Source organism: Xyrauchen texanus, chromosome 3, assembly GCF_025860055.1.
Source record: "Xyrauchen texanus isolate HMW12.3.18 chromosome 3, RBS_HiC_50CHRs, whole genome shotgun sequence".
NCBI classification, from domain to species: Eukaryota; Metazoa; Chordata; class Actinopteri; order Cypriniformes; family Catostomidae; genus Xyrauchen; species Xyrauchen texanus.
Genome location: NC_068278.1, coordinates 53502590 through 53530036, shown reverse-complemented (window position 1 = coordinate 53530036; position 27447 = coordinate 53502590). Strand labels below are relative to the sequence as shown.

Genomic DNA, 27447 nt, shown 5'->3' with positions numbered 1-27447 from the left:
TGAGTGAGGGACAATTTACAGACAAAGAAGTCTATCGTTTAAAGAAGATTGTCACAAAAATCCAAACTCAATTGAATGATGGTGATGGTGAAATGGCTTAGTTTTATACCTTTTTTAGTTATCTTGCTCTTTATAGTTCGTTTTCTTCTTTTTCCATAAGAATGAGTGACCTTTGCATTGCTTCAATAAATGTGAATGGAGCTAGGGACTGCAGAAAAAGAGCAGAGATATATGAAGTAATGAAACAGAATAAAACTGATGCCCTGTTTATACATGAAACGCACAGCGATGAAAAAAACTGTCATTGAGTGGGCTAAAGAATGGGGTGGTCTCTCTTTTTTAAGCCACAACATTTTACTAAGTGGAGGAGTTGCAGTTTTATTTAATAGAATTTTAACTCCTTCATCTTTTTTGGTAGAAGACATTGTAAAAGGTAGATTATTGAAGATTAGAGCTCAATTCGAAGATCATGTCTTTGTTTTTGTTTGTGTATATGCACCAAATTCACAAGTAGACAAAACAATTTTTTTAGATAAATTATGTGCAGAATTAGAAAAATGTAATAATGATGAGTTTCTAGTTTTGGGTGGAGATTTTACTTGTGTGGAAAAAAAGCATAGATAGGAATCATATTGAACAGCATATGGCTTCACATAGAAAGCTTATACAAATGATAGAAACAAATGAATTATGTGATGTATGGAGAAATTTCCACATAAATGTAAAACAGTATACATGGACACACGCTCGCGACAGTTTATTAACATTGGCATGATTGGACAGGTTTTACAAGTATCATTTTAGATTTTTTTTAATTGTTCTATTGTTCCAGAAGGCTTTTCTGACCATAGTTTATGTACAATACGTACAATACGTATTGTACCATATGTACAATAACTTTAAGTTCTGTCAAATTAAACAGTGCTTATTGGCATTTCAATACAACTTTGTTGAGTGATTTAAAGATGTTTTTGAGTTTTACTGGAAGAATGTTTGAGAAGAAAAATTTATTTTTGTTTCTATACAGGAATGGTGGTATGTTGGCAAAGTGCAAATTAAGCAACTATGTCAACAATTTACTCAAAATGTCACAAAACATTTAACTCAGTCTATAAAGTGTTTAGAAAATGATATATTAAAAGTTCAAGGTTTAATTCAGACATCTGGAAATCAAGACCATATAGAGTCTCCCATCTCAAAAAGATCTGCTTTGTAGAAATTATATAACATGAAAGTGCAAGGGGCATTGTTCAGGTCACGATACCAGAATATAGAGCAGATGGATGTTCCATCCAAGTTTCTTTTTGGTTTAAAAAAAATTAATGGCCAAAAGCGTTACATTGAAAATTTGTGCTCTGTAAGCAGGGTTCTGTTGTCAGATCCAGCTGAAATGCGTAAGAGAGCCGTTGCTTTTAATAAGGACCTTTATAATTCTGAACAAAGAATAGACCAAGATGATAAACATTATTTTTTTGAAGAGCTTCCAAAAATATCTGAAAAAGATAATGCTAAACTTAGTAAGGCTATTAGCTTAGAAGAACTTCATAAAGCTTTACAAAGTATGGATAATGGGAAGGTTCCAGGGATAGTGGATCCCTTTTGAATTCTATAAGGTATATTGGGCTATTATAGGTGAAGATCTGCCTGAAGTTATTAGTGATAGTTTAGCAAGAGGGCTTCTACCACTGAGTAGTCGGAGGGCAGTTCTTACTCTTTTTCCCAAAAAAGGAGACTTAAGTGACATACAAAACTGGAGACCTGTTTTGTTATTGTGCTCCGATTATAAAATTATTTCTAACGTATTAGCAATTAGACTAGGGAAAGTCTTGGAAGACATTGTCAATCCTGACCAATCATATTGTGTGCCTGGCAGATCTATCTTTGATAACATTTATTTAATTCGAGACGTAATGGATTTTTCAAAGATTGGTGATTTAGATTTTGGCTTGATTTCCATTGATCAGGAAAAGGCGTTTGACCGAGTGGAGCATAATTATTTGTTGGAAACTCTAGATGCTGTTGGTTTTAATTCGGATTTTATAAATTATATTAAAGTATTGTATTGTGACATTGAGAGTTTATTGAAAGTTAACGGTGTCTTATGTGCTCCTTTCAAAGTTCAGCATGTTGTGAGACAAGGATTCTCATTATCAGGGATGCTTTATACTTTGGCAATAGAACCACTTCTGCACAGGTTAAGAAAAGTTTTAAAAGGCATTTCTTTGAATGACTGTGAAAATACCCTCTGTTTGTTAGCCTATGCTGATGATATTATTGCAATATCTAAGAAACAAGCTGATGTAGATATTTTATGGAAAACAGTGGAAGATTTCAAAATTATTTCAGCTGCAAAAGTGAATTGGGCTGAATGAAGCAGTCCTGGTGGGGAAGTGGACAGCTGGGGTCCCTAAACTTCCAGATGGACTGACATGGACAAGAAAGGGCTTCAAATATTTAGGAGTTTATCTGGGTGATGAAACATTTCAGTCAAAGTACTGGGAAGGGATATTTGAAAAGCTGAAAGGACGTCTGGATAAATGGAAGTGGATCAAACCAACATTGTCTTACATGGGCCGAACCCTTATTATCAATAATCTTGTTGCTTCCTCCCTTTGGCATCGACATACTTGCGCTGACCCACCACCTCTTTTACTTGGAAAAATTAAATCAATGTTTATAGACTTCTTTTGGGATAAAATGCACTGGGTTATGCATAATGTTTTGTATCTTTCAAAAGAGGAAGGTGGACAAGGACTTGTGAATTTACAGAGCAGGACTGCAACCTTTCGAACACAATTTATACAAAGTTTTCTGACAGGACCAGAGTTCGTAAGTTGGAGACCAGTGGCCAGTGCTATTTTAAAGACTGTTGAAGGCCTGAGATTGGACAAATCACTGTTTTTAATAAACTCTGGAACCTTCAACACAGCAAAATTGCCTGATTTTTACCGGAACCTTTTTAAAGTCTGGAACCTTTTTCAATTTCAAAGGACAATTAACACAACATCCTTATATTGGCTTCTTAAAGAACCTGTGGTGTATGGTGCAAGATTAGATATAACTGAGATATGTGTTTCATTGACTGAAGCTTTTATTAATGCCAAAATAACAACACTTGGTCATTTAATCAGATTGGCAGGACCAAATTTTGGAGAAGTGGATAAAGTGGCAGCTTTTTTAGGAGTTAGATCCACTCGAGTGATTGCAAAGTTACTACAAAAGTTACAGACTTTTCTTGCAATAGAGGAAAAAAATATGCTTAGGGAATATTGTGTGGGAAAACATATTCCCAATGATAAAGACTTATTTTGGAGTCAGAAAATGTAATGGATATGGATTTTAAGGAAGCTAATGGTAAAAAGTTATATAAGTCATGTGTAAAATAGTTTAATAAGAAAACATTGGATAGAAAAGTTGATTCACCTTGGCGCACTGTTATAGGGCTGAACAAAGATGTAAAACCACAATGAAGAGCTCTTTATAAGCCACCAATAACTAAGATTTGGAGATTTACAGTGGAGAATTTTACATTGTATTATTGCTGTAAATGCTTTCATATCTGTGTTGAACCCAGATGTTAAACAAGAATGTCCTTTTTGTTCTCAGAGAGAAACTGTCTTTCATGCTTTTATATACTGTTGTAGACTTAAACCTTTGTTTGATGTCATACACAAACTGTTTAAGTGTTTTAATGAAGAATTTTCAATGCAAATTTTTATTTTTGGTTTTAAGTATACACAGAGACGACAGAGGGAATGTCAATTGTTACATTTTGTTTATATGACCAGAAAAGACAAAGTTGAACAAGATCACAAGTTCAATGTTGTATCTGTTTTTAGTGCTTTGATAAAGTCAAGACTATAAATTGATTTTCGTTTTTTTTATAAAACAATTGCTTGTTTAGCAACATTCGAAGATATTTGGTGTCATAAGGTGGCATTGTACTGTGCTGTTGAGAATGAGCTTTGTTTGCACAAATTGTCTAATTATTATAATTTTATTTATTTATTTATTGGGGGGTAGTGTGTTTGTTTATATTCTGGAATGTTATAATTGAAGAATAAATTGTAATAAAAGTATTTTTAAAATTCAAAAAAATTATCTCTCTCTCTCTCTCTCTCTCTCTCTCTCTTGCAGCTGTCAGCAGCACCTTGAGCATTTATATTTCGTGTGGGTGCACGCTATGTTGTGTAGTTACTGAATTTAAGATGTTACATATGTATAAACCTTTCTAAACTGTTAATTCTACATAAAATGGCATCATGCAGTGATAGTAAGTGAGCGATGCAATAAATAGATAATGTTCCTGTTCATAATCAACTAAGCTGTTAACATTGCAAGTACATGAAGGCGAACGCCTTTCATATTTTTGCACTCCCTCATAATGCAACATATTTGCAAGAAAGGCAGAAATAGCAAAAATGCTTTGTGTAGTGTGTGCTTTGAAGAAAGACACTTAAACGCCTGTTACATCTCTTATCTCCATCTCTAGTTCCATCCAAGGTCGGAAATTAACGGGGGCTCTGTGCAAAAACAATTCACTTCCATCTGATATAGTTCCAAATACAGTATATCCATTGCGATCTTCATTAAAAAATGTTGCTGAAAATTATTTGTTTCGTGCCGTCCGTTGTGTAGATATTGCAGATTCAGTGGTGGATGCTTGTGTATGTGTATGAATCATATCGCTGATGTTCATTTTTAACTGTTTATTTTTGCATTGTTTTATTCAGTTTGCATTCATTCCAAATCTGGAGAAATGCTGTAATCTCCTCTTCTGTGTCGGTGTATTACTTTTGTAGGCTATGTTAATTTAATAGCCAAAATATTTGGAAATATGTGAATGAGATAAAAAAAATACATTTTTTTTTCTCAGTAACAATGCACATTACGCAATGTAGAGATCACGCAACTTTGTAATTATTGAAACATGCCATTTTAAAATTGTATTAATTGTTTAAATGAAAGTATTTGGTATAAAAGGTCATAATGTTAGTAAAGGTAAAAGAAAATCCCCCCATATGAGCTATGTAAGGGGGAAATTCCTCCTCAACCCACCATTTTCAGAAATGAATTTCAGGCCCTGAGTTTATTATAATGCAACGTTTACATTCGGCCCACGGCCCTCAAAAAACAGTGGGCAACTCTGGTATAGGCCAGTGATAGGCTTATGTTCAATAATATGGAAATAAACAATACATTGCATTCTATATATATATATATATATATATATATATATATATATATATATATATATATTAATATTTATAATTATTTAAAAATAATTATTTATAATGATTTTATCATTATATATTGAATTATTGTTATTTGAGGGGCTTTCTCTGCAAATATTTATGTGTGGGATCAATTGCGATTCATTTGATTAATTAATCGACATACCAAAAATAATTTGATTAAAAATTGAAATCGATTGACAGCCCTAATTTTTACACATACATCATTGGGGATTCTGGAACCCCAATCATAAAAAAACACTAGAGTCAATCTCAACCGAGGGTTAAACGAGGGTTAAAGGCACTTTGCATTAAATAGCAAACTGAGTCAGGATCTGGAGAAATGGCTAGTTTTATTTCAAACTAGCCCACGCTCTTGAGTGTACTCTCATAAGAGGTATGCTCTCAGCTTGAGGTCCTTGTTACTATGCCTCCTGAAGCTCTGAACACTACAGCCTCAATGATATGTGATTTCCCTCTGGTATGGATGGTATAGGCTATTGTCATTTTTTGGGTGGATGAACATTTCAGGTGCAAAGCATTTTAACAGATTTTTTGACCCCCAATAGATTTCAGATAATGAGGAATGCCTGGTTATTCTTACTTTGGGTGTGTGATGGGAACTTCAAGTACAAGATCATCTGGAATCTCAAAAAGTTCAGGATCATTCCCACTGGCTTGGAGAAGAAGGGGCAAAACATCAAAACGGCCTTTTGGAGCTTTCCATCCTTGCTGCATACAGATCTAGAAGTTAAAAAACAAGCATTATAGACATTCAGTTTTGGATGGAACAGGGGTGTTTTTCAGAATAAATAAATAAATAACTAAGAACCATCTTGGTCATGTGACATAGGATAAAGTTCTAAGCATTCTATCATTTTGTTTGATTAGACAAATGTTATAGAAATGCAAGCTTGGCAAACATCTTTGGTGATTTTGTATCTCCCCATTCATGTGAGTTGGAGTTGTCAACCTAATTAATATTCATAAGTAACACTGAAAAGATTTAAAATGAGCTACCCCTCACTTTTCAGATCATTCCTAAGACCCTGCTTGTAATGTTGGCATGCTTAAACCAATATGTTGTCATTAAGATACAGTACTTTGGTGATGTCTGCGACTCCAAGTTGCAGTGTAGCTTTCTCATCTCACCTCTGTAAGCTCCACAGAAGCCGGATCTCCAAGTATTGATCCATCAGGCTGCTTGTAGCCTGCATACCGGATCAATTGGCTGTTCCACACACGGAAGTCATGCTTTTCGTCCATCCGCTGGGGGAAGATGGTAATAGCCGATCTGCACATCATAGACCAAAGATCATTGTGCTAGTGCTGAGATCCCCTTTAGTGGATATACATTTAATCCTCTAGCTCAGACAGTAAACCCCCTGAAATTAAAACTGGAGTTTTGTGGTCCTTTTAGTCCATGTTTATTACCTTTGAGGCCCTCTAAATGCTACGCACTCCTATAAGTTGACAAAAGTAACTTTTAGCAGTTGCACACATTTAACATTTACAGTTTCTTCTCGGTAAATTGACCAAAATATTTATGATTAATCTTGTTCACAGGGATGTATGAGTTTTATGTAACAAAAATGCATGTGAGAAGCCTTTTCACAGAGGCATGCATATTCATGTGAGAATTTGCGTTGTTTTAGCACTGAAAATACCCAAGCCACTGTGAACAAGCTTCTCTCATGTCAATCACAAACCTGCAATGGACATTCATATTTTTGATTGTATGCTTCAGAAGATTTGGAATATGACAGACAAGTCGCATGGACTACTTTTATGACAATTTTGGGTACTTTTTTAAGCTTTAATGTAAGTCAATTTCAACAGCAATTGTCCTGAAAAGATGCACCTGGATATTCATTACATTTTCTACTTTTGTGTTCTGCATAGGACAGTAATACGGGTTTGGAAAAGGGATGGGGATCGTAAAGCAGTTAAGGTTCCAATTCAGCTTCTATTTAAAGATTTCATTTCCATTTACAATTAATTTTGTACTGTACTTTTGAGAAAGAAATGTGAAATGCCATTTTTATCGCTTTTACTGCCCTCAAAAGTATGTTGCCAAATGATAAGATCATTTCAGATTTCAATCAGAAACAAATCAGAAATAAATGTAAGGAAATCCTTGATAAAGGTGTATTACACAGACTTTTAGAGGCATAAAAAATTACCTTATTACAAAAAATCTCATGTGTATCTTTAACCACACATTGTCATATGAACAACCAGTCAATAACTGCACTGCCTGATTGAATGTTTTTCATTTTGAATTTGACATGACGAAAGTCATAACTTTTGAGTCAGTAAGATTAATTCAGTAACCACGCCAACTGATGTATATCATATGAAGTGTTTATGATTCACTAAAGAGTCCGCTCAAAAAGAGTCATTTGTTTGGTAGTCACACTAAACTGATCACTTCTGTGTTGTTTTTGATTCACTAAAAAGAATTTGATTCACTCATGAGAGTCATTTGTTCTGGAATTGGACTACACTGCACTGTACAAAAATGCCAGGAGTTTACAAGATTTAACAGTAATGTCTTACAATAAAATACAGTTTCAGTATTTTAATTTAACACCAATGCAGGCTAGGCCATTTTCTGTCACAACACAACAAATTACTATGACAAAAGATATTAGAATATCGCACTGCATGATAGGAAAATGGTGTTTCGTTTTAAGTCACCATTTTGGTGTTTAGCGTTCCCTTTGGATGGCACCTTATTTATTTAATTTAATACATTTTCTCCCTGTTGGTGCAATTTTGTTTAACAACACAATTAATTGTACTGTGATATATGGAGAAAATAAGTCAATTTATTGATTGAATATATGTCAGACCATGAAAGTAAAGAAAGAGTATCCTTTTAATTAAACAATGTGGAAGGGATGTTGGCTAAGCTAGTCTATAATATGGTTGATTTTATTGATATTTTTATCATGAGTTATCAATTAGGAATGCAAGATATCAACACTAAGCATACATAACTCAATGATGGTGACAGTTAACAAACACTGTATAAAAAAAAATATAGATGATCTTTATGATTCTACAACACAGCACTGCTACATTACAGTAATGTATTGGTCCTGTTCACTGTGGAGTCACAATATACAGTTTTCATTTAATTTTAATAAATTGTAGAAATATTACTGTAAAATATATTGTGGAAGTCATGCAACTAGTAGCCAGGAATTTACTGTAAACACATTTTGTTACAGTGTGGTAGCGCTGTATGTTTCACGCTGTGGATTTAAAATAATTTGTTTAGAACACTGGACGCACTTAAGCACTGTAGGAAACACTTTCAGAGTATTTTAATAAGGTGTTTGGAAACTGTTAATGGAAAGAGAAGTCATTATAGATCAAAGGGCTCTGGTATTTCTTTTTATATTTTATCATATTTTTTATATAATTCTATATATAATATATTATATTATATCTGAACAAGAATCAGTTCCCAACCGTAGTTTTGAACGACATGATGGTGAGAACATTATGACCGAACATTTCATTATAGTGTGAACTATTCCTTTAATATCACCTGCCATCGACTGGTAATAGCATGTAGCAAATTATGGTTCTGCCGTGCTGTGACGTAAACTAAAAGCTATTGTATTTTTAATAATGAAGGGACAGGCCTTCAATCCCAACCCAACTTCCTGTTTCAATATGAAATACTGTATGTAAACACAGGAATGGAAATTGTGTTTCAAATTATTTACATATACCTCCTTACTAATACTAAAGAACTAATGGCAACACTAATGGAATAAGGTTCCATTGGTTAACTAGATTTTTTAACAAGAATGAACACTGAACAATACTTTTAAAGAATCTTATTTAATATTAAAATAAAAATGTACTAATACTTTGTTAGTTCATGATACATAATGCATTTACTAATGTTAACAAATGGTACCTTGCTGTAAAGTGTTACCAAACTAATCATATAGCATAGTCTATCAGTATAAGAGATTCAAGTACGTTTTAAATAAATCTACTAGAGAAAATAAAATAATTATCCATTGCTTAAAATAAATCAGCAAACAATGTTAAGGTGCCTTTACTTTTATTCTCAAAATATGACTCGGGATTAGATTTAGGTCACCAGCTTGCCTGCAAAAGCACCAGGGAGCTTCCCCTTCCAAACAGGGAAATGTCTTGATATGTCTATGTGTGGAAAAAAGTGTAGGAGCCCTCTGTCATTTATTCTGACAGTTCCTGATGATGTAACAAGTAAGCGCGGGGGCTTTTGACTGTGCAATTGTGCAAGTTATGGGCTTACGAGTTGTTTAAAAGCATGTTCTTCTCTTCTTATTTTTTTAGTCTCCCTTTCCTCACTCTCCTCTCTCGTACAGGCTGTAATCATTCTGTTAGACTGACATTAATTAAAGCGAACATAGAGTAAGTGTCGTGTATGATTAGCTTTGTAATGTGGCATCAGTGCCAACGCTCGGCTCTGCTGTGGCAGGTGCTGTACTGAGGGCTGCGGAACAAGGTGACAAAGAGAAGATAGCAGTGCACACTTTGACAGAGGAAGAGGCAAGGAGCATATAAAAGGATAAACTTAAAAAAAGAAAAGGAAGGGGTGCAAATGGCCAAACTAACCTGAGGTTTCCTTTGTTGGTGGCATATTTGATGTGGTTGCAGATGTAATTAAACATTCCGTGAGCCGTCGTGCAGTCTCGAGCATCGAACACCTCAATGGAAAAGAAATTAGCTTTTTAGGGCAGATGTTTCCATTATCACTGCATCACTTTCTATGAGAGCCCAGGAGGGGAACAGGCTAGGCTGGGGAGGGTTCAGTCTCTGGGCGCCTTTCAAGAACCTGATAATCAAGTCGTTCTTACCTAGGGATTTGCCATCTACTGCGTCGTGGTGAGCTGCGATAGCAGCTACATACACCTTCAAGGTGGAGGGGCGTCTCCTGCAGGAATCCAACCTCTCCTGCAGGAATGAAAGCACTGACCGAACCGCGCACCTCTGCGGGTCTTCGGCTCGAGAAGAACACCAATTCACAAACAAGCGCCACTTTAGGGCATAAAGTTGCCTGGTGGAGAGAGCTCTGGCTTGGTTGATCATGTCTACGACTGCAGGTGATCTTCCCCATCCCGTCCAGGGGCCAGATGTGAAGGTTCCAGATTTCTGGGTGCGGGTGCCAGAGGGTGCCCCGTCCCAGAGAAAGAAGGTCCTTCCTCAGGGGAATTTTCCAGAGAGGTGTTGTCGCAAGGAGCGTAAAATCCGAGAACCAGGCCCGGGTGGGCCAGTAAGGGGCCACCAGGATGACCTGTTCCTCGTCCTCCCTGATCTTGCACAGCACTGGTGCAAGAAGGCTCACTGGGGGAAATGCGTACTTGCGCAGCCCCGGGGCCAGCTGTGTGCCAGCGCGTCTGTCCCAAGAGAAGGTCCTGTCAGGGAGTAGAAGAGCGGGACGTGAGAGTTGTTTTGGGAGGCAAAGAAATCTATCTGTGTCTTGCCGAATTGGTCCCATAAAAGCTAGACACCTGGGGGTGGAGCCTACACTCTCCACTGGGCGAAACCTGCTGACTCCAAAGGAGGAGATGGCGGGCGACTTGTGACATATGACGAGAGCGCACGCCACCTTGGCGATTTATGTACACTACAGTCACGGTGCTGTCTGAACGGATCAAGACGTGCTTGCCCCGGATTAGTGGCAGAAACCTCCGTAGGGCAAGAGATACAGCAAACAACTCTAGGCCGTTGTACACGGCGCCCCAACCCTGTCGAGAGGTGTCTGTGGTTACCACGACACGTCTGGACACCTGCTGCAAGGGGACTCCAGTCTGCACAAAGCAGAGGTTTGTCCAAGGGTTGAAAGTCTGACAGCAAGAAGGGGTGATTGTCACACGGTATGTGCCGTGGCGCCATGCCCATCTCGGGACTCGAGTCTGTAGCCAGTGCTGAAGCGGTCTCATATGCATCAACCCGAGCGGCGCAGCCACGTCTGAGGATGCCATATGCCCCAGGAGCCTCTGGAATTGTTTTTGAGGAACCGCTGTACCGGGCTCGAAGAGGCACCTGAGCACTGACTGAGCGCACTCGTTGGTGAGACGCGCTGTCATTGAGACTGAGTCTAACTCCATGCCGAGAAAAGAGATGCTCTGAACAGGCTTGCTCTTTTCCCAGTTGACCTGAAGCCCTAGACGGCTGAGGTGCCTGAGTACCTGGTCCCTGTGAGCGCACCGTAACTCTCGAGAGTGAGCCAGGATGAGCCAGTCATCGAGGTAGTTGAGTATGCAGATGCCCACTTCCCTTAGCGGGGCAAGAGCTGCCTCTGCGATCTTTGTGAAGACGCGAGGGGACAGGGACAGGCCGAAAGGGAGGACCTGGTACTGATACGCCTGGCCGTCGAACGCAAACCGTAAGAAGGGTTGGCGGGGCGGGTGGTTCGTGGGGATTTACCTGGCGAAACCGAGTCCGTCGTCATCCCCAAATCGCCTTCATCGCCAGCCGGGTCATCCTCAATCCCGTGGGAAGAAGGAACGACGCGGGGGCGGCTGAAGTGGCTTTCTCTCGTGAGAAAAAAAGCTGTGACCGCAATGTTGCCATGGCTATGATCTCGCACTGAGAACATGAACCATTCATAAAACACTGCCTGCGTGTTATCGCAGCCCAGGCACGCGAGGCAACTTTTATGACCGTCAGAAGTGGAGAGAAATCAACCGCATCCAGGAACTACACAGAGGCGGAAAGACATCTTTAAAAAGACGCGTCCTGAAAAGGATGTTCAACGCCTGCTGTGTATTGCTCTTTTATGAGTGGGACCTCAAACTCTTTTAGAGGAAATAAACTCTTTTTAGGAGGAGAAACACTCTTTCAGGCAATGAAAGCGCTGTCAAAGCATCCAGTGGCGTAGACTGCACAGCGTACAGCTGGAAACGCACCGTAGATCCAACAGCAGTGCTTATCGCCAGTAGAGGTGAGAGAAACAGTGGTGAACTCAGCTTGCTGTTGCACAACCGTTTGGCTCCGAAGAAAAATTCTGACTGGCACTCACTGCCCCGCTTCCCTTTATACCCTTATGTCCGGGGCTGGGCATGCAAATTCTGTCTGCCAACTTGACATTGGCCTTGTCTCAGGTTCAGAGGTACGTTTGGCGTCCCAGGAAGACCCCTTGTGTCACTTCATTCAACGTCGAGTGAGTGACAGAAGGGGAACCAGAAATAGTTTTGATTTCATGTTTACTTAAACAACATTCAAACTATCATTTCGCCTCTGATTTTAGAAGTTGGTAATGATTAGAATTATGTTTGATAAGAAAGGATCCTACTTGGCTAGATCATGTCAAGTTAAGTACTAAAAGACTAGTTAAGTACCTGTAGTTTGGACCATTGGATCCGTCCCACACAACGAGCTGCATTTCTCCATGCATGTTTGGCCCCATAGATCAGCTCTGTGTCCTTCAATTGATAGGTTCCAGAAGTTTCTATTTCTTTTTTGACCTCCTCCAGTCGGTCAACGTGGGCCTTGGAGCCACATCTGCTCAGATAGAGGCCATATATATATTTAGGTGAATTAAATTAGCAATGGAAGTTCTGTATTAGAACTCAGTATCAGATTACTGTTGCCCTGCCTTTTGATCGATGTGAAGTACTGGTCGATGAAATCTGTAGCCAGTGGTAGCAGTTCCTCTTTCGTCCGTACTTCATCTGGCTTGCGACTGTGCTGGTTTGGCACCATAACCGACCCGATACAAACACGCTCAGTACAGATTGGCACCTACCAAGCAAAAATTCAATGAAGAATAATTTAAACACACTGCAACATTTAGGGAAAAACAGTACAGATAGATGCCTATTTCACACGTTTTGCATCTGCAGCATGTAAGCGTTTCAGCAGTGTAATTACAACAGCAGGCAAGTTTACACCAGCATAAATTTCCATTCTGGTTCAGGCTTCTTTATGCTGTTTTGGTGCTGACAAACTTGCTCAAACTTGATAGTCATAAAATCAAATAAGGAAGGGGACTGCATTTCCTGTAACATATAATATTCCTCTGTTAATAAATAGATTTATAGTTACATTTCCCTGTATTTTATGAGCTTATCATGCAATCTATAGCAAAAATAGTCTCAATTCCAAAACTCTACTTGTGATGATGCAATGTAGCGCTGTGCTTCTTAGGGGCCATTCACACCAAAACTCGTTTTAGTGTCTGACTGTATTATTTTTTATTGTTTTCCATATTGCTGTGCCAAGTTAAAAATTATTTCTTCTGGGATGGCATGAGGGTGAGTAAATGATGAGAGAATTTTAATTTTTGGAGAATTATCTCTTTAATATTGCATTAGTACATAACAAAACTTTTGTTTACGTTTAACCGGAAGTTCCGCCCACATCGCCCACAAGGCATGGGACTCTGAAAACAGCTGAACTGATTTCACACTACTTAAAACATTTTATTAACTTAGTAGTGTCACTTCATTAGTAAATGACTTACCAACACTAAGCAAAACAATCTCATGTATTCCATTTGTGGCAAGTACTGGCTCGCCTTTAATAAATCTAACTGACTTAGAATTTATACTGATGGTGCTTAGCACAAGAAAGTCACAAATAATATAAAAAGACTTTCATTATATTCCTCGCATTCACTTGCCATAAGGGACTGTGAAAATGGTCTTGCAGCTGTTACATTCTGTAGAGTTGGAAATGCAACCCAAAAAAAATTCCTCAGAATGTGATACAATCTAAATCAAACCATCTGTAATTAGCATCAATTAGCATGCAAAGCCAGGCACTCGTGTGCAGAACTTCATAACCCTCTCTTGGATGGATGATTCAGATTTAGAGAGAATGTCGAGAGCTCTGCAGCTATATTTTCGTACAGATTTCGGTCTACAGTAGGAGGCAATGACAAGAATTAAACTTTAGTTTGTTCATGACATAATGTATAGTTGCTGAGAATCTAACCTGCTAAAAAAAAAAACTGCTTAAACCAGGCTAAGGTGGTTTGCTGGTCTCCAAGTCTGACCAAGTTGGTTAGGCTAGTCTGTATTGCAGTCTTTAGAGGGATTTAGGAGCTTTATCAACTGGTCAGGCTGGGAGACCAGCTAGCCGACCAGCTAATAATCAGTTTGACCAGGCCAGCTAAATCAGCTTAATATCCCTGCTGAACAAAACAGCTAAAACCAGCCTAAGTGGGTTGGCAGGTTTTAGCTGGTCGTTCAGCCTAGCCAGGCCAGTCAGTTGGCTGGTTTTAGAGGGGTTTTGAATACTTTTTAGTTGGCCAGGCTTGGACCAGCTAAGATAACCCTGACAGGCTATCACCAGGATGGTGAACAGCTAAAACCAGCCAACTAGCTGAGGCTGGTTTTAGCTGGTCTTTTCAGCATAGATAGCTAAGACCAGCAAACCATCTAAGGTTGGTTTAAGATTAGGGTTTTTTCAACAAGGAATCGCAAATAAGCAAAAGTCCACTCTAGTTCTGAGTTCATGTCTTGTTGGTTTACCATAATTACGAGTTTCTGATGTGTAAAAAAAATAGGAAACTCATGTGTAAGCTCACGTCTCTTGTCAAAGTCGTAGATATAAGTTGGAAACTTTATGAAAGTTCCAACTTCTACTGCTTGACCCTTTGAAATGTCACATACAAAACTGTCAATGGTGGTTAGGTAAAGGTAGTTAGTAAGCTCCGTTAGATGTGACATTTTTATTGTTCAATGTTACTTTTTGCACTTTTTTTTTTCTTCAATATTCGGATTTATTGTTGTGATAAAGTATTTTCTGTAATTACCAACAAAGCCACTTGGATCCATTTTGCTGTTATGGATGTTGCCATAAAAACTAATCATTTCCGAGTTCGAAGATATAAACAGCTCAGAGTAGAATCTCCAAGTTGTCATCTAGTAATTACATTAATTTCAACAAAACATGAAAGCAGTATAAACAACTGAAGTCATTCCAGAAAGCTTTCTTTCTTTCTTTCTTTCTTGTTGTTGACATATTACTCTGTAAGCATTTTGTTTCTTTGGCTATAGAACTGTTGCAAACCAGAAACTGCCTAAACTACCATGTGTTACCATTATTTTAGCCATGCCCCATGGTTGTACCATTGTTTTTTTTAGACATAATAATAGACCATGGTATTTTTTTTTAATTACCCTACTTTAAGCACCATGTAAACACCATTTTACATGAATATGGTATTTTTTTAGGACCGTGGTATATCAAAGTTTGGTAATATCATCTGATACAATCACTTTAGCTTGGAACCGCCATGAAACAGTCCTTTTTTTGCAAAGGGTCTGCTGTCAACAGTGGCAGTCTTACAAAGTTACAACCTCAAGATGGCATCTCTTTATCTTCACTTTCACTTCATAATTAATGTATTGATACAAACCAAACATAAGGATAGTATTATTTCAGATATGTTATCAGCTATGCGATTATTGTGTCAGCTTCAAACCTACCTGGCTGGATCCATGATGTAGAGTATCATTGTACAGTGCTGCAGTCTCCCAGTTCTTCACCTTCATGAACCTTGGACATTTGGAGGGACTTCCGTTCTGCACAGTCTTTGTAGGGGAAACTCGTCCTTGGGACATCAGCTGTGGCTGTGCAAAAAAAAAAAAAAAAAAAGTTAAACCTAATTAATGGCAACTTAATTTTAAATCAGCAATTGGCTGAAACTTTTATCCAAAGAAATTTTCAATTAATTTATTATAGGAACAATCCCCCATGAAGTGCGCATTTTGAAGGGTTTGAATTTTTGTCATATAAAATGTCACTATATTATAATAGATGTTTCACAATGACCAATTTGTTTGGTGGCATTTAACAGTGAGAAATAGACTTTGAAATCATCTTAACTTGGCCGTAACGCTAACCCACTTCTTACATACTTTGTTGATAGAGATTCCATATATCTATGTAAGCAGGAAACCAGTTTTCAAGGTTTCTCAGCACCTGCCTCAATTAAACTTCTGCAAAGTTCTTCACACTTTTGTAGATATTCTGCCTATTGACAAGCTGGTAAAAGAAAAGAAACTACATACAGTTCTCAAAGGTTTTGAAAAGATCATCAGCATTATTAAGCAAAGGCCTAAATGAGCTTTGATTCTGTGACAGGATTGAATACTCTCATGGACTCCCCATTCAAAAGATGACTGTAAATTGCTCCATGCAAGAATCTATCAGGAGTGGACTTCTCTGATCCAAGGAATCCAGTGGAAATCAATCCAGCTGTCATTTCCTCTGAAGGCACAGTGCAAAGACCAGCAGTTACAAAACAAAATCACAGACATAATTGTGCCAGTTTCCGATCATATGAATGCAAACTTGAATTTCAATCTTGGCCCATTATGTTTGCTGTTCTTAGGAAGAATGGTGGGCGTCCTTCTACTCAATCGATTTGATTCTCCTCAGAAGACAGATCAGTCTCTCTCTCTTTTTAACAGCTGTGCTTTCTCTGTCTTAAACAACACACATAATCTGCACGATTATTATCTCAAAGCCAACACACCGCACTCACTTGGCACGGTGTGCTCATGTTTACGCAAGATATCCAAAGCACATTAGGATGACAAGAATAAAGTTGTCAGCAGTGAAATATGAGGACAAAAAGCAGATTTGATACATCTTTTAAACATATGCGTATAAATCATGACAGCAAGACAATAGGAACTTCAATGGATGAGCTGGGTGGAATTATTGGCAACATCATCAACACTTAGAGAACACTTCCCCACACCGGAGCACTTGAGATACAAGCACTCGATACATGCATTCAACGTCCACTGCACACCAGAATTCACCTTCACTCCTGATCCTCTTAATTCAACTTTGTGCTCAACGAGTGCGATTGCAGGGTAATTGCTTTGTTTTCCCCTCATCCGGCTCACCACCGTAATGCAAGCTCAGCTTTCTTTCTTTCTTTCTTTCTTTCTTTCTATCTATCTATCTATCTATCTATCTATCTATCTATCTATCTATCTATCTATCTATCTATCTATCTATCTATCTATCTATCTATCTATCTATCTATCTATCTATCTGGCTGTCTGTCTGTCTATCCTATTTCCTATCTGTCAGTCTCTGTCACATCTGTCTATAGATCTATTGATCTATCTGCTTGCAAGGCAGCACTGCATTTGTATTCCTCAAAAAGTCTGGGAAGGGTTTGAAATGAAAAGTATTAAAATTCTTCTTTTCTCTTTAATTCTCTATAATGCTCTTTCTTTCAATCTATCAATCTATATAGCATTTAACTAGCAACTCTCTGGGAGATATCAATCATGTAGCATCAATAATACTTCATATTTTACTAAAATAATTTTTTATGCAACTAAATCCTTAGTATAAATTATGTCAAGAGGTCATGACATTCATTAATACAATTTTATTTAATAGAATTATATTGTTTATGTATCATGTGGAGTTTCAAAAGCAGCAACAGTGTTTGATGATGATGATGGCTTGTCTGTCCAATGGCTTCGCACCACTTCCACTGGTCGAAAATGTCTTATTAGAGCTTATTTTCTGCAGGATGCTGCTGTTAGCCTTGGACATCTCTTCACAATTTCTAAAACACCATCAGGCACAGTGAAGAGTTATCATCTCAAACAATCAGTAAACAACAAATCTTTACACCTGTGTTGCTTTAGTTGGGTTGTCATCACTAAATAAATAAAAAATGCATTCTGTTGACAAATGTCAGCAAGGTTAGCTTTGCAAAGCACAGGCATTTCTTCCAAAAAAAACAAGCTGTTCCATTTAAAGCTAGACACAGAAATGTTAACAACATATTCAAAGTATTCCATAACAACCTGCTGAGAACATTCAGTTAGCATAGTCGCAGTGGGACAGTTCCCACCAAAAAGGGATGTCTCAACAACTTGGCTAACATTATGTAAAGGTTAGGAACAAACATTGTTTTATTACATTAATGGAACAGCATTGTGATATTTTTTTGTATTCATTCAGTATTCTCAAGGTGAAATGTTCTTGTTATAAACATTTATGCATGTCTTTTAAACTACATTTCTTAACTTTTTATTTAAATTTTTTAAAGTGAAAGTGATAAGTCAGCAAATTAAGTTTTTAGGAAGTATTCACTTCTTCAGGCATTACAATACATTTTAACACTTGTGTTACAGACCCACCTACAAGTAAACGCTTATTCCAATGTGATGAAGTTCTGCAGTAGCTCACCCGATAGAGTGATGGACTGAGGACTTGGAGACCGAGCCTCAGGCCCAGCCAAGGATGCTCAAAATAGATGTGCCATAGATGCGACACAAAATTACATGGTTGCTTCAGTAAATGTGCTTTTAATGTTGAATTTCCTTTTAAAACACTATCGGTTAGAATTAGGTTTTGGGTAAAGGACAATTCACACTGCCCCAACAAATGCCAATAAAAGCCAACAAACACCAACATCCAACAGTGGTTGGGTTTTGTCGGATCAGTGTGTTCACACTGTTGTCCATTGTTGGCGCGAACCGCTGCCATGACAATGAGGAATGTGTCCTTCCCTATCTGTCACTCTCTCTATGTTGTGTTGATGTAGTGACACTAGGGGTTCCCCTTGGGAGCCCCAAACACCTCTGATCTTTGAGAAAAGGCCAAGGGAAATTGGCGAGTGTTATTTGCATGCCAATCCCCAGGACATATGGGTATAACAGGAGCTGGTTTGCAACCACTCATTCAGATTTTTTTCTTCTGAGAAGTTGCAGTTGTGTTCAGCAAGCTGAATTCCTTTGCCGGCCCATTCACCTATGAAAGCGAGTGAGGCTGTTGGATTTATGGCCTATTGCAACGGTTTCTCCCCCTCTTGCACTGGTGTTGGGCAGAGAACTCCCCTGGGTGCTTAGGCAACTAAAAGAGTATTTTCTTTCCACAAAAAAAGAGTATATTTCCTACTAAAAAAGTGGCACTGACGGAGAATCTTTTTCAAGATGCCTTTCCGTCTGTATTTAATTCCTGGTTGCGGTCACTATCCCTCTGCTTCTGACGGCCACGGTCACTGTCTCACGTGCTTGGGTGCGAATTGTAATATTTGGAGACATCATTCATGGATGGTTCATGTCTGCATTGTGGGAACATGACCATGCCAACGTTGTGGTCATGGCTCTCTTTCGTCAGAGGGAAAGTCCCCCGGTTCTTCTACCTACGGTTATGAGGCTGTGATTTGGGGACCTCAATGGGAGCATCTCCACCGGAAAACCCCCACGGACCTCCCATTTTCCAGCACGATCATGTGCCCCTGTCGAGTTCTGGGATGAAACCGCTGGCTCGTCTCAGGGTGGGTTTGCAATCTCATTTGTAACTTACGAAGAGGATGAGCTCTCATTCACAGCATCGGAGAGCGGGCTCGTACAGTCTGACGCTGAGGACTCGGCTGGGCTCCCACCCTCGGGGATCAATTTTAGGATCTCTACCCTAATACTGGGGATATCATCAGGAATCGTGGAATAAGTTTCCACTGTTTATGCCGACAATACCCAACTTTATATTTCTTCAAAATCTGATAAGATTTCACAATTCTCTGAATTAGCAGAGTGTTTCAATTAAATTAGATCAGATGGCCAGAAATTTCCTTCTACTCAATTCCGACAAAACAGAGGTACTAAATATTGGACCAAAAACCTCTAAAAATAATCCGCTAAAATATAATTTGACTCTTGATGGGTGTACTGTTACATCATCTTCAACAGCGAAGAATTTAGGTGTTATATTTGATACCAATCTATCCTTTATACCTATACCAATCTGTCAAATTACCAATGTTTGTAGAACAGTATTCTTCCACCTAAGAAATATTGCTAAATTACAATTTAGACACATGCTAGAAAAACTAATTCATACATTTATGACCACAAGATCAGATTATTGTAATGCAATACTGGGAGGATGTACAGCAAGATCAATAAATAAACTTCAATTGGTTCAAAATGCTGCAGCCAGAGATCTGACGAGAACCAAGAAATATGATCATATTGGCCCCATTTTATCATCGTGACATTGGCTACCTGTTAAATTTTGTATTAATTAAAAAATTCTGTTAACTACGTACAAAGCTTTGAATAGTCTAGCTCCACAGTACTTAAGCGACCTACCACGCTATATTCCATCACGTTCATTATGATCGCAAAATTCTGGCCTGTTAATAGTTCCTAGAATATCAAAATCCACAAAAGGAGGTAGATCCTTTTCCTATTTGGCCTAAACTATGGAATAAATCTAGACTAAAGATTAATCTGTTTAGCCAGGCATACAACTAATTTATCCTTCAACTCACAATTAGGCTTCTTTAATTAGGTCTGTCATAACCAGAAACAGTGATCATGATCTATACTGCAATAAAATGAATGGCATCTATGCAAATATTATTTTGTTTCCCCGTCTCAACCTCGGGACTCCTATCCTGAGGTCACCAGAACCGGCTGGATTCAACTCTATTCCTATTGGACTCCACTGCTACGTGTCACTGTGTGATGATGACTAATAGCAGCCGGTGCCAGCCAAACATCACTTCAGTCTATTACGATTGATGTACAATATGACGAGAATTCAGAGGATGATCTGATGCCAACTCAACCATAAGACATGGGATACTTCATATGCCATTGTCTGAACCTTGGACTTAGGATATACCTCACTGAAATTACTGGCCATGTTGAACTGTGATGCACCTCACTGATCTCTGCCTGTATCAACTCAGTCTAATGATGGACTACACTATTGAAATGCAATACATAGACTACAAATTAATTGCCAAAAAGTCCTTCATCAGCCAACTAACAAGCACAATTGCATCTATGTGAACTTCTGCAGTTAATCCAGGATGGACTTCATAGACATTAGTCATTCATCTTACAGTTCATAAAAAATTTTGTTTAAACAATTTTTAACACTTACTTATTTTAATAATTTTAAACCATGACTTATACTATACATAAGTAATATTGGCATTGTATTCAAGATGTTAGCCAGAGGGGAACTGGCCCCCACAGTCTGGTTTCTTCCAAGGTTATTTTTCTTCATTAACCAACATCTTCTGAAGTTTTTTGTTCCTTGCCACAGTCGCCTTTGGCTTGCTCACTGGGGTTATAAATACAATTATTATTTAATTACTTATTTTTAAACACAATTCACAATCGTATTTTATCAAACTAAACAATGATGACTCTAAGACGTTATAAATATTACAGTTTTATCTTCTGTTAATATCTGACCTTCTGTAAAGCTGCTTTGAAACAATGTGTGTTGTGAAAGGCATTATACAAATTCAAATGACTTGACTTGATCATCAGGTTCCTTAGAGGTGCGAGCAGGTTGAATCCTCCCAGATCGCATCTTATCCCCTCATGGTCCTTCAGGGCTTATGGTAAGCTCCATTAGAGCCCCTGTAGTCAGCTGAGCTAAAGGCACTCTCATTGAAGACTGCCCTCCTGACTGCGCTCACTTCCATCAAGAGGATAGGGGACCTGCAGACATTCTCTGTCAGTGAAACGTGCCTTGGGCCTACGTGCACAATCTACTAGGAGTGTGGCGGCCTCCTGGGCCCTGACCAATGGTGCCTCTTTGGCAGACATCTGCAGAGCAGTGGGGCGACACCGAGCAGGTAAGTTCCGGGACAGCTGGCCTGGTGTACCGCTTGCGCATAGTGCCTTTCCCCTCCCCAAGGTAAAGACGTGTGCTTTTTACCCCCAGTCATGTTCACAAAGTCGTGTATCCTGGATGTCCTTCCTCCATAGCCCTGTGGCAGGCAAGTTTACGGAGAAACTCGCTGCTGGCCCAGTACATGTGCTAACTAGGCCCTCCTAGTTAGGCATGCTCCACATGCTCTGGTTGCCTGTGGTAACCATGTGTGATGTATATACCGTAAAACGTCTTCCTTGGGCAGAGGCCCCCGGTCACCATGTTTGTAGAGCTCCATTTTTTGGTTTGTTGGATCAGTGTGAACACAATAGTTATGTTTTTAAACATTCTAAATACAACAGCCAACTTTAGAATGTTTGAAGTGTTGTATGTTGGTGTTTGTTGGGGAAGTTTAAATTGACCTGAAAGAGACCTTACCTCTCATTTATCTTTTTGAACACTATTGGTTAGGTTTAGGTCAAAGTCTTAGGTCAGGGAGGTATGTTTAAATCATTAAAAAAATCCATCTAATATTCACCTTAAAAATGACCCCTTTCAAAAAAATCTAGAGTTTTGGTAAACTAGCTGCAAACTTGCCACAAATTTGTAATAATTACGACTGTGCAACAGGTTCGCTCAACTCAAAATCAAATTTACAGATCCATTGCCGTCTCTTCCTTTGTCCATTCTAATGAAACTTTTAAGGTAAAATATAACCAATAGTATATAATTACAAAATTCACAAACTGGCCACTTACACACAAATGAGCTTGCGTCACAAATGTTTGTCAGAAATATGCAGCTCTTCACCGGTAGTGGTGGACCTGCACCAAACCTTTGGCAACAATGAGCAATTTGCCGCAAGTTTGTTGCAAATTTGCAAGGATTTTTTTAAGGGTAATCAGATTACAACATTTCACTCACTTTTGGTGCCTCCTTCTGGACATTTCATTGGGAAACTGCTGTCAAACGTGTGAAGAAGCACGTCATTTTGGTTTGAAAATAAATTTCATGAGATCAGCCGGTTTTTTCGGCTAATAGCCTATTGTCCACAACCACTTACGCCACGGATGAGGAATTGTTTGTGAAAAGTCCCAAAGAATACAAGGCTGAAGCTGTCACAGCCATTTTTAAATGTTTATATGTAAACACAAACAGCACCAGGGATGCCAACTCTCACACATTTGGTGTGAGACACACTTTCAGGTACAATTTCTGAAAAATCGAGAAATATGAGTTATGAAAATTTAGATGTGATCTAGGAGCTAATAGAGTATTCCATTGAATACATACATCTACATATATATACAAGCAATATCACTTGAGCAAGAGTGCCCTACTGCTGGATAATCATTCATAATCAAATTAACAAGTACATTTAAATAAACTGGGAAAAAATAAGTACGGTCATAAAAACGCATTTCAATCGCATCAGAATCTGCCATTGCTGGTTCAAACCAAATGGTGCGTCCAAGCATTTGTAAGTAATTCAAAAATGTCACTTCAGAAATTGTGTCTTGGCTTTTGCTGTTTCTAATAAGTTATAGGATAAACAAGGATGGATGGGTGGATGTGTGTGTGTGTGTGTGTGTGTGTGACAGAGAGAGAGAGAGAGAGAGAGACGGAGCGTGTGATCACCTGTTGCCACACTCAAGCAGAGATGCTGTCAACTTTCTGAAGATCAGTTTTCTCAGTGGAAAGTAGCTGTCCAAGTGGAGGTATTTCCCCCAATTTCACGGTAGCTGGTGTGCAAGATTATTTCACTATAGAAACTGCAATGTCACTCAAAATGTCACTTTAAACAGTGTGCCCACTCCAATGTGGAAAGTCTGATAAGAGGTAAGCACCTTCAGATTGTGTAATTAATCAGTCTGTTGTGTCTCGCAACTGTGATGAGCCGTAATGCTGAAGTTGTTCATTTAAATCCATTTAAAGCCATTTCCTAGCTTTAGTAGTAATATTAGCTATATATATATAAATAATAAATACAGGGTTGGGAGGGTTACTTTTGAAATATATTCCACTACAGATTACAGAATACATGCTGTAAAATGTCATTTGGAACGTATTCTGTGAGATTATTCAAGGTCAGGAACGTATTCTATGTGAATGTAACACATCATAGGAAAGTGTCTCACCACTGCTCAAATGTAATTTGGATTCCATAATTTATATGTATAAATGTTTTCCATCTGAAAGGACTAAATATTAATTGAAAAAAGTAAAAATCTAATAATCTCTTCAGTAATCAAAATACTTTTTGAATGTAACTGTATTCTAAATACCAATTATTTAAATTGTAACTGTGTGTGTATATATATATATATATATATATATATATATATATATATATATATATATATATATATATTAGGGCCATCAATCGCTTAAAATTTTAATCAAATTAATTACATGGTAAGCCGATTAATTAATTGAATTTATTGCAATTGATCCCATATATAAATAAATGCTTAGAAAGCCCCTAAAATAACAATAGTTCAATAAATAATGATTACATACTTAGAAATAGTTATATTTAAATCATTATAAATAAAATATTTATTATAAAAAACAATAGTATACATAATTAAAATGCATTACATAATTGTGGCACACGAGTATAGCATTACAAAATAAGGTAACACTCTACAATATGGTTCCATTTGTTAACATTAGTTAGTGGAGAGGTGGTGGTGTAGTGGTCTAAACTACATAACTGGTAAACTGGTAATCAGAAGGTTGCTGGTTCGATCCCCACAGCCACCACCACTGTGTCCTTGAGCAAGGCACTTAACTCCAGGTTGCTCCGGGGGGATTGTCCCTGTAATAAGTGCACTGTAAGTCGCTTTGGATAAAAGCATCTGCCAAACGCATAAATGTAAATGTAATAACATTAGTTAACATGAACTAACAATGTGCAATACTTTTACAGCTTTTATTAAGCTTATTATATAAAGATTTTATCCTAATGTTAATTTCAACATATACTGTATTATATACTAAGTGTTTGTTAACATTAATAAATGCATTATAAATTAACATGAACTTTCGAACAAGAATTGCATTTTTATTAGCCAATATTAACAAATATTAATAAATGCTGTTAACAATATATTGTTAATTGTTTGTTCCTCATACCTAATGCATTAACTAATATTAACGAATAGAACCTTATTGTAAAGTGCTACCAAAAAAGACAATCCAAAACATGGAATTATTTTGCAATATTTAGTTTATTTCCATATTACTGAACTTATGTCATCTGCCTATCATTGGCCTACAGTTCAAAGCTATTTATTTTTGCAATTGCTGAGATGGAAGGAATATTCCTGATCACGGTCCAGGGACATGATTACTTGAGTTATTTTTTATATAGTTAATCGCACTGAATTAATGAATTAAATCGACAGCTCTAATATATATATATATATATATATATATATATACAGTATATATAAAGTATATATAAACGAGGGACAAATCAAAATATTTTTTTGTGGTTATCAATTTTACGCCACATATTGTGTCGATTTAGCTTAACTTGTACTGAACCCGAAACATTCCCTTAAATCTCAAATAATGTTTGTTAAGATTTTGTTGCAAGTACACATTTCAAATCAGCAATATATTCTATATTGGTATTGTACATTTCTTTATTTTCAAATCACACTATCCAGCACATACACATTCTAGAGTCAAAAAACAGGCGACATCTCTATCAAAAAAGACAACTTGAGACTTATATTTTTATAGTTTTCTTGTTTTTATATATTATATGTTGTTGTATTAGGATATTATTGCTATTTAATATTTGTGAGTATGTTCAAGTTTTGTGTGTGTATTGGCTGTGGTGTATATAGTTCAAAACAAATTTCCCTTACGGAAATTTAATAAAGTATACTCAACTCAGCTCAACTCAACAAAAAGTCAGTTGTCTGGAAGGCAGAACTTCCTATTAAGCATTACATTTTTTCTATACATTTTTCTACAATCTGCATGTCTCCTCCTACACTGTCTCTGCTTTAAGTGCATAGTATAAGAATGTGAATTGGGATGCAGCTGTTTCTGTGAGAACACCAACATTAAAAAGCCACAGCTTCCTATACAGTCTCTATAGGATCATTTATCATTACAACAGTCATTACAACTACAAGAAACATGTTGGCATCTTTCTCCGCCACACTAATTGTTAGACATCGTGCCTCATTCAGTTGCACAAAAAACGCATGCTACCTTGGACCCATGTTTTTGTCTCTCCACTCGTGCTTGTATTCTCTCACCCCTCCCTTCCTTGTCTTACTCATTGACGATTAATCATCCACCAGACTCTACATTACGAGAACAAGAAAACAAATCCTTTCTCTGTTCTTTTGGACAACACAGCTGCACTCATTCATTCCTCGGTTGTCTTGGATCGCCTCCATCCATCCGGTTTCTTTCAGAAGGATAATGCGTCACAAGAGGACAGATGAGAGAGTCATGTGCTGATGTGAAATGTAAGCACTGCTACTGAGAATGTAGAAGCACATGGTACACCAGCAATGTCCTGGCAGGTACAGAGAAGACCATATGACAGGTGCTATTGACAGCATTTGACACAGTTGTGTGTACATTATTCTTGTGCACAAATGGTTGAATGCATACTGCCTTCATTAATGTCAAGGAAACAGTCAAATTGTCACGAACCCCGCTCCCTCGCTCCGCCCCCTCGAGCTTCCACGCTCGTTCCGCCCCCTCGAGCTCGCACGCTCGTTTTGCTCCCTCGAGCTCGCACGCTCATTTTGCTCGCTCAAGCTAGCACGCTCGTTTTACTCCTACGAGCTCACATGCTCGTACACTATCTCCCTCCCTCGGGCTCACATGCCCACTTCTATCGCCAGAACATTATGTACACCTGCACTCGCGTCATCTGCACTCCTGTTCATTGTATACACCTGCACTCGTCCCTATCACCTGTCATTGTTTACAGCTGCACTCGTCTCTATAAATATCACAGCACATTCGTCTCCCGCTTGTTGGTTATTGTATTTAGTTTCCCGTGTCCTTGCCCCCCGCTAGTCTCGCCTAGTTTTGAACTCCTCTTGTCTTCCTCTTAGCTTGCCAGCTCCCCTTGTTCCCCTGTCTTTTGCTCCCACTAGTCTCGTCATTCTGATTCTGATTACCCCGGCTTTGACCCCTTGCTTTCCTTGACCACTCTATTTGTAGATTTGCCCTTTTGTTATATCCTGATTCCCCGGCTCTCGACCCTACGCTTACCTCGACCATTCTCCCTCTGGATTTTCCCCACTGTACCTTCGCCTGCTCTTTAAAATAAAAAGCAGTTTGGATTTACATTGTGACTGTCTCATCTTGTGTGTGTGTGTGCGGGTTACAAAATAACCAACCTTACCGAAGACAGTCACAATGTCCCGCGCTGAGGATTCGCGCAGCTCACTAGAGCGGAGGTACACGTCACATTCAGCGTGAGGAGCTACGGTTTGGAGGCATGACCTAGCGCTCACGGCCCAGGGACAGCAGGTACGTGCGATTTTTGATTTGTTTCACCCTGTTCCGCCTGTGTCTGTCCCTGAGACCGGTTATGCTCCCAACA

At 38.2% G+C, this 27447-nt stretch overlaps 1 protein-coding gene across 1 annotated transcript in view; it reads right to left on the bottom strand.

Moving 5' to 3' along the window:
- Positions 1-27447, bottom strand: part of nos1 (nitric oxide synthase 1 (neuronal)) — an 88221-nt gene that overhangs the window by 43296 nt on the left and 17478 nt on the right. Inside the window, exons 3-8 of the mRNA XM_052104864.1 lie at positions 15686-15829; positions 12847-12992; positions 12590-12752; positions 9861-9952; positions 6387-6528; positions 5839-5978 (exon numbers count right to left, since the gene is read on the bottom strand). Coding sequence (XP_051960824.1) covers positions 5839-5978; positions 6387-6528; positions 9861-9952; positions 12590-12752; positions 12847-12992; positions 15686-15829 — 827 coding nt within the window. The remainder of the gene's footprint in view (positions 1-5838; positions 5979-6386; positions 6529-9860; positions 9953-12589; positions 12753-12846; positions 12993-15685; positions 15830-27447) is intronic.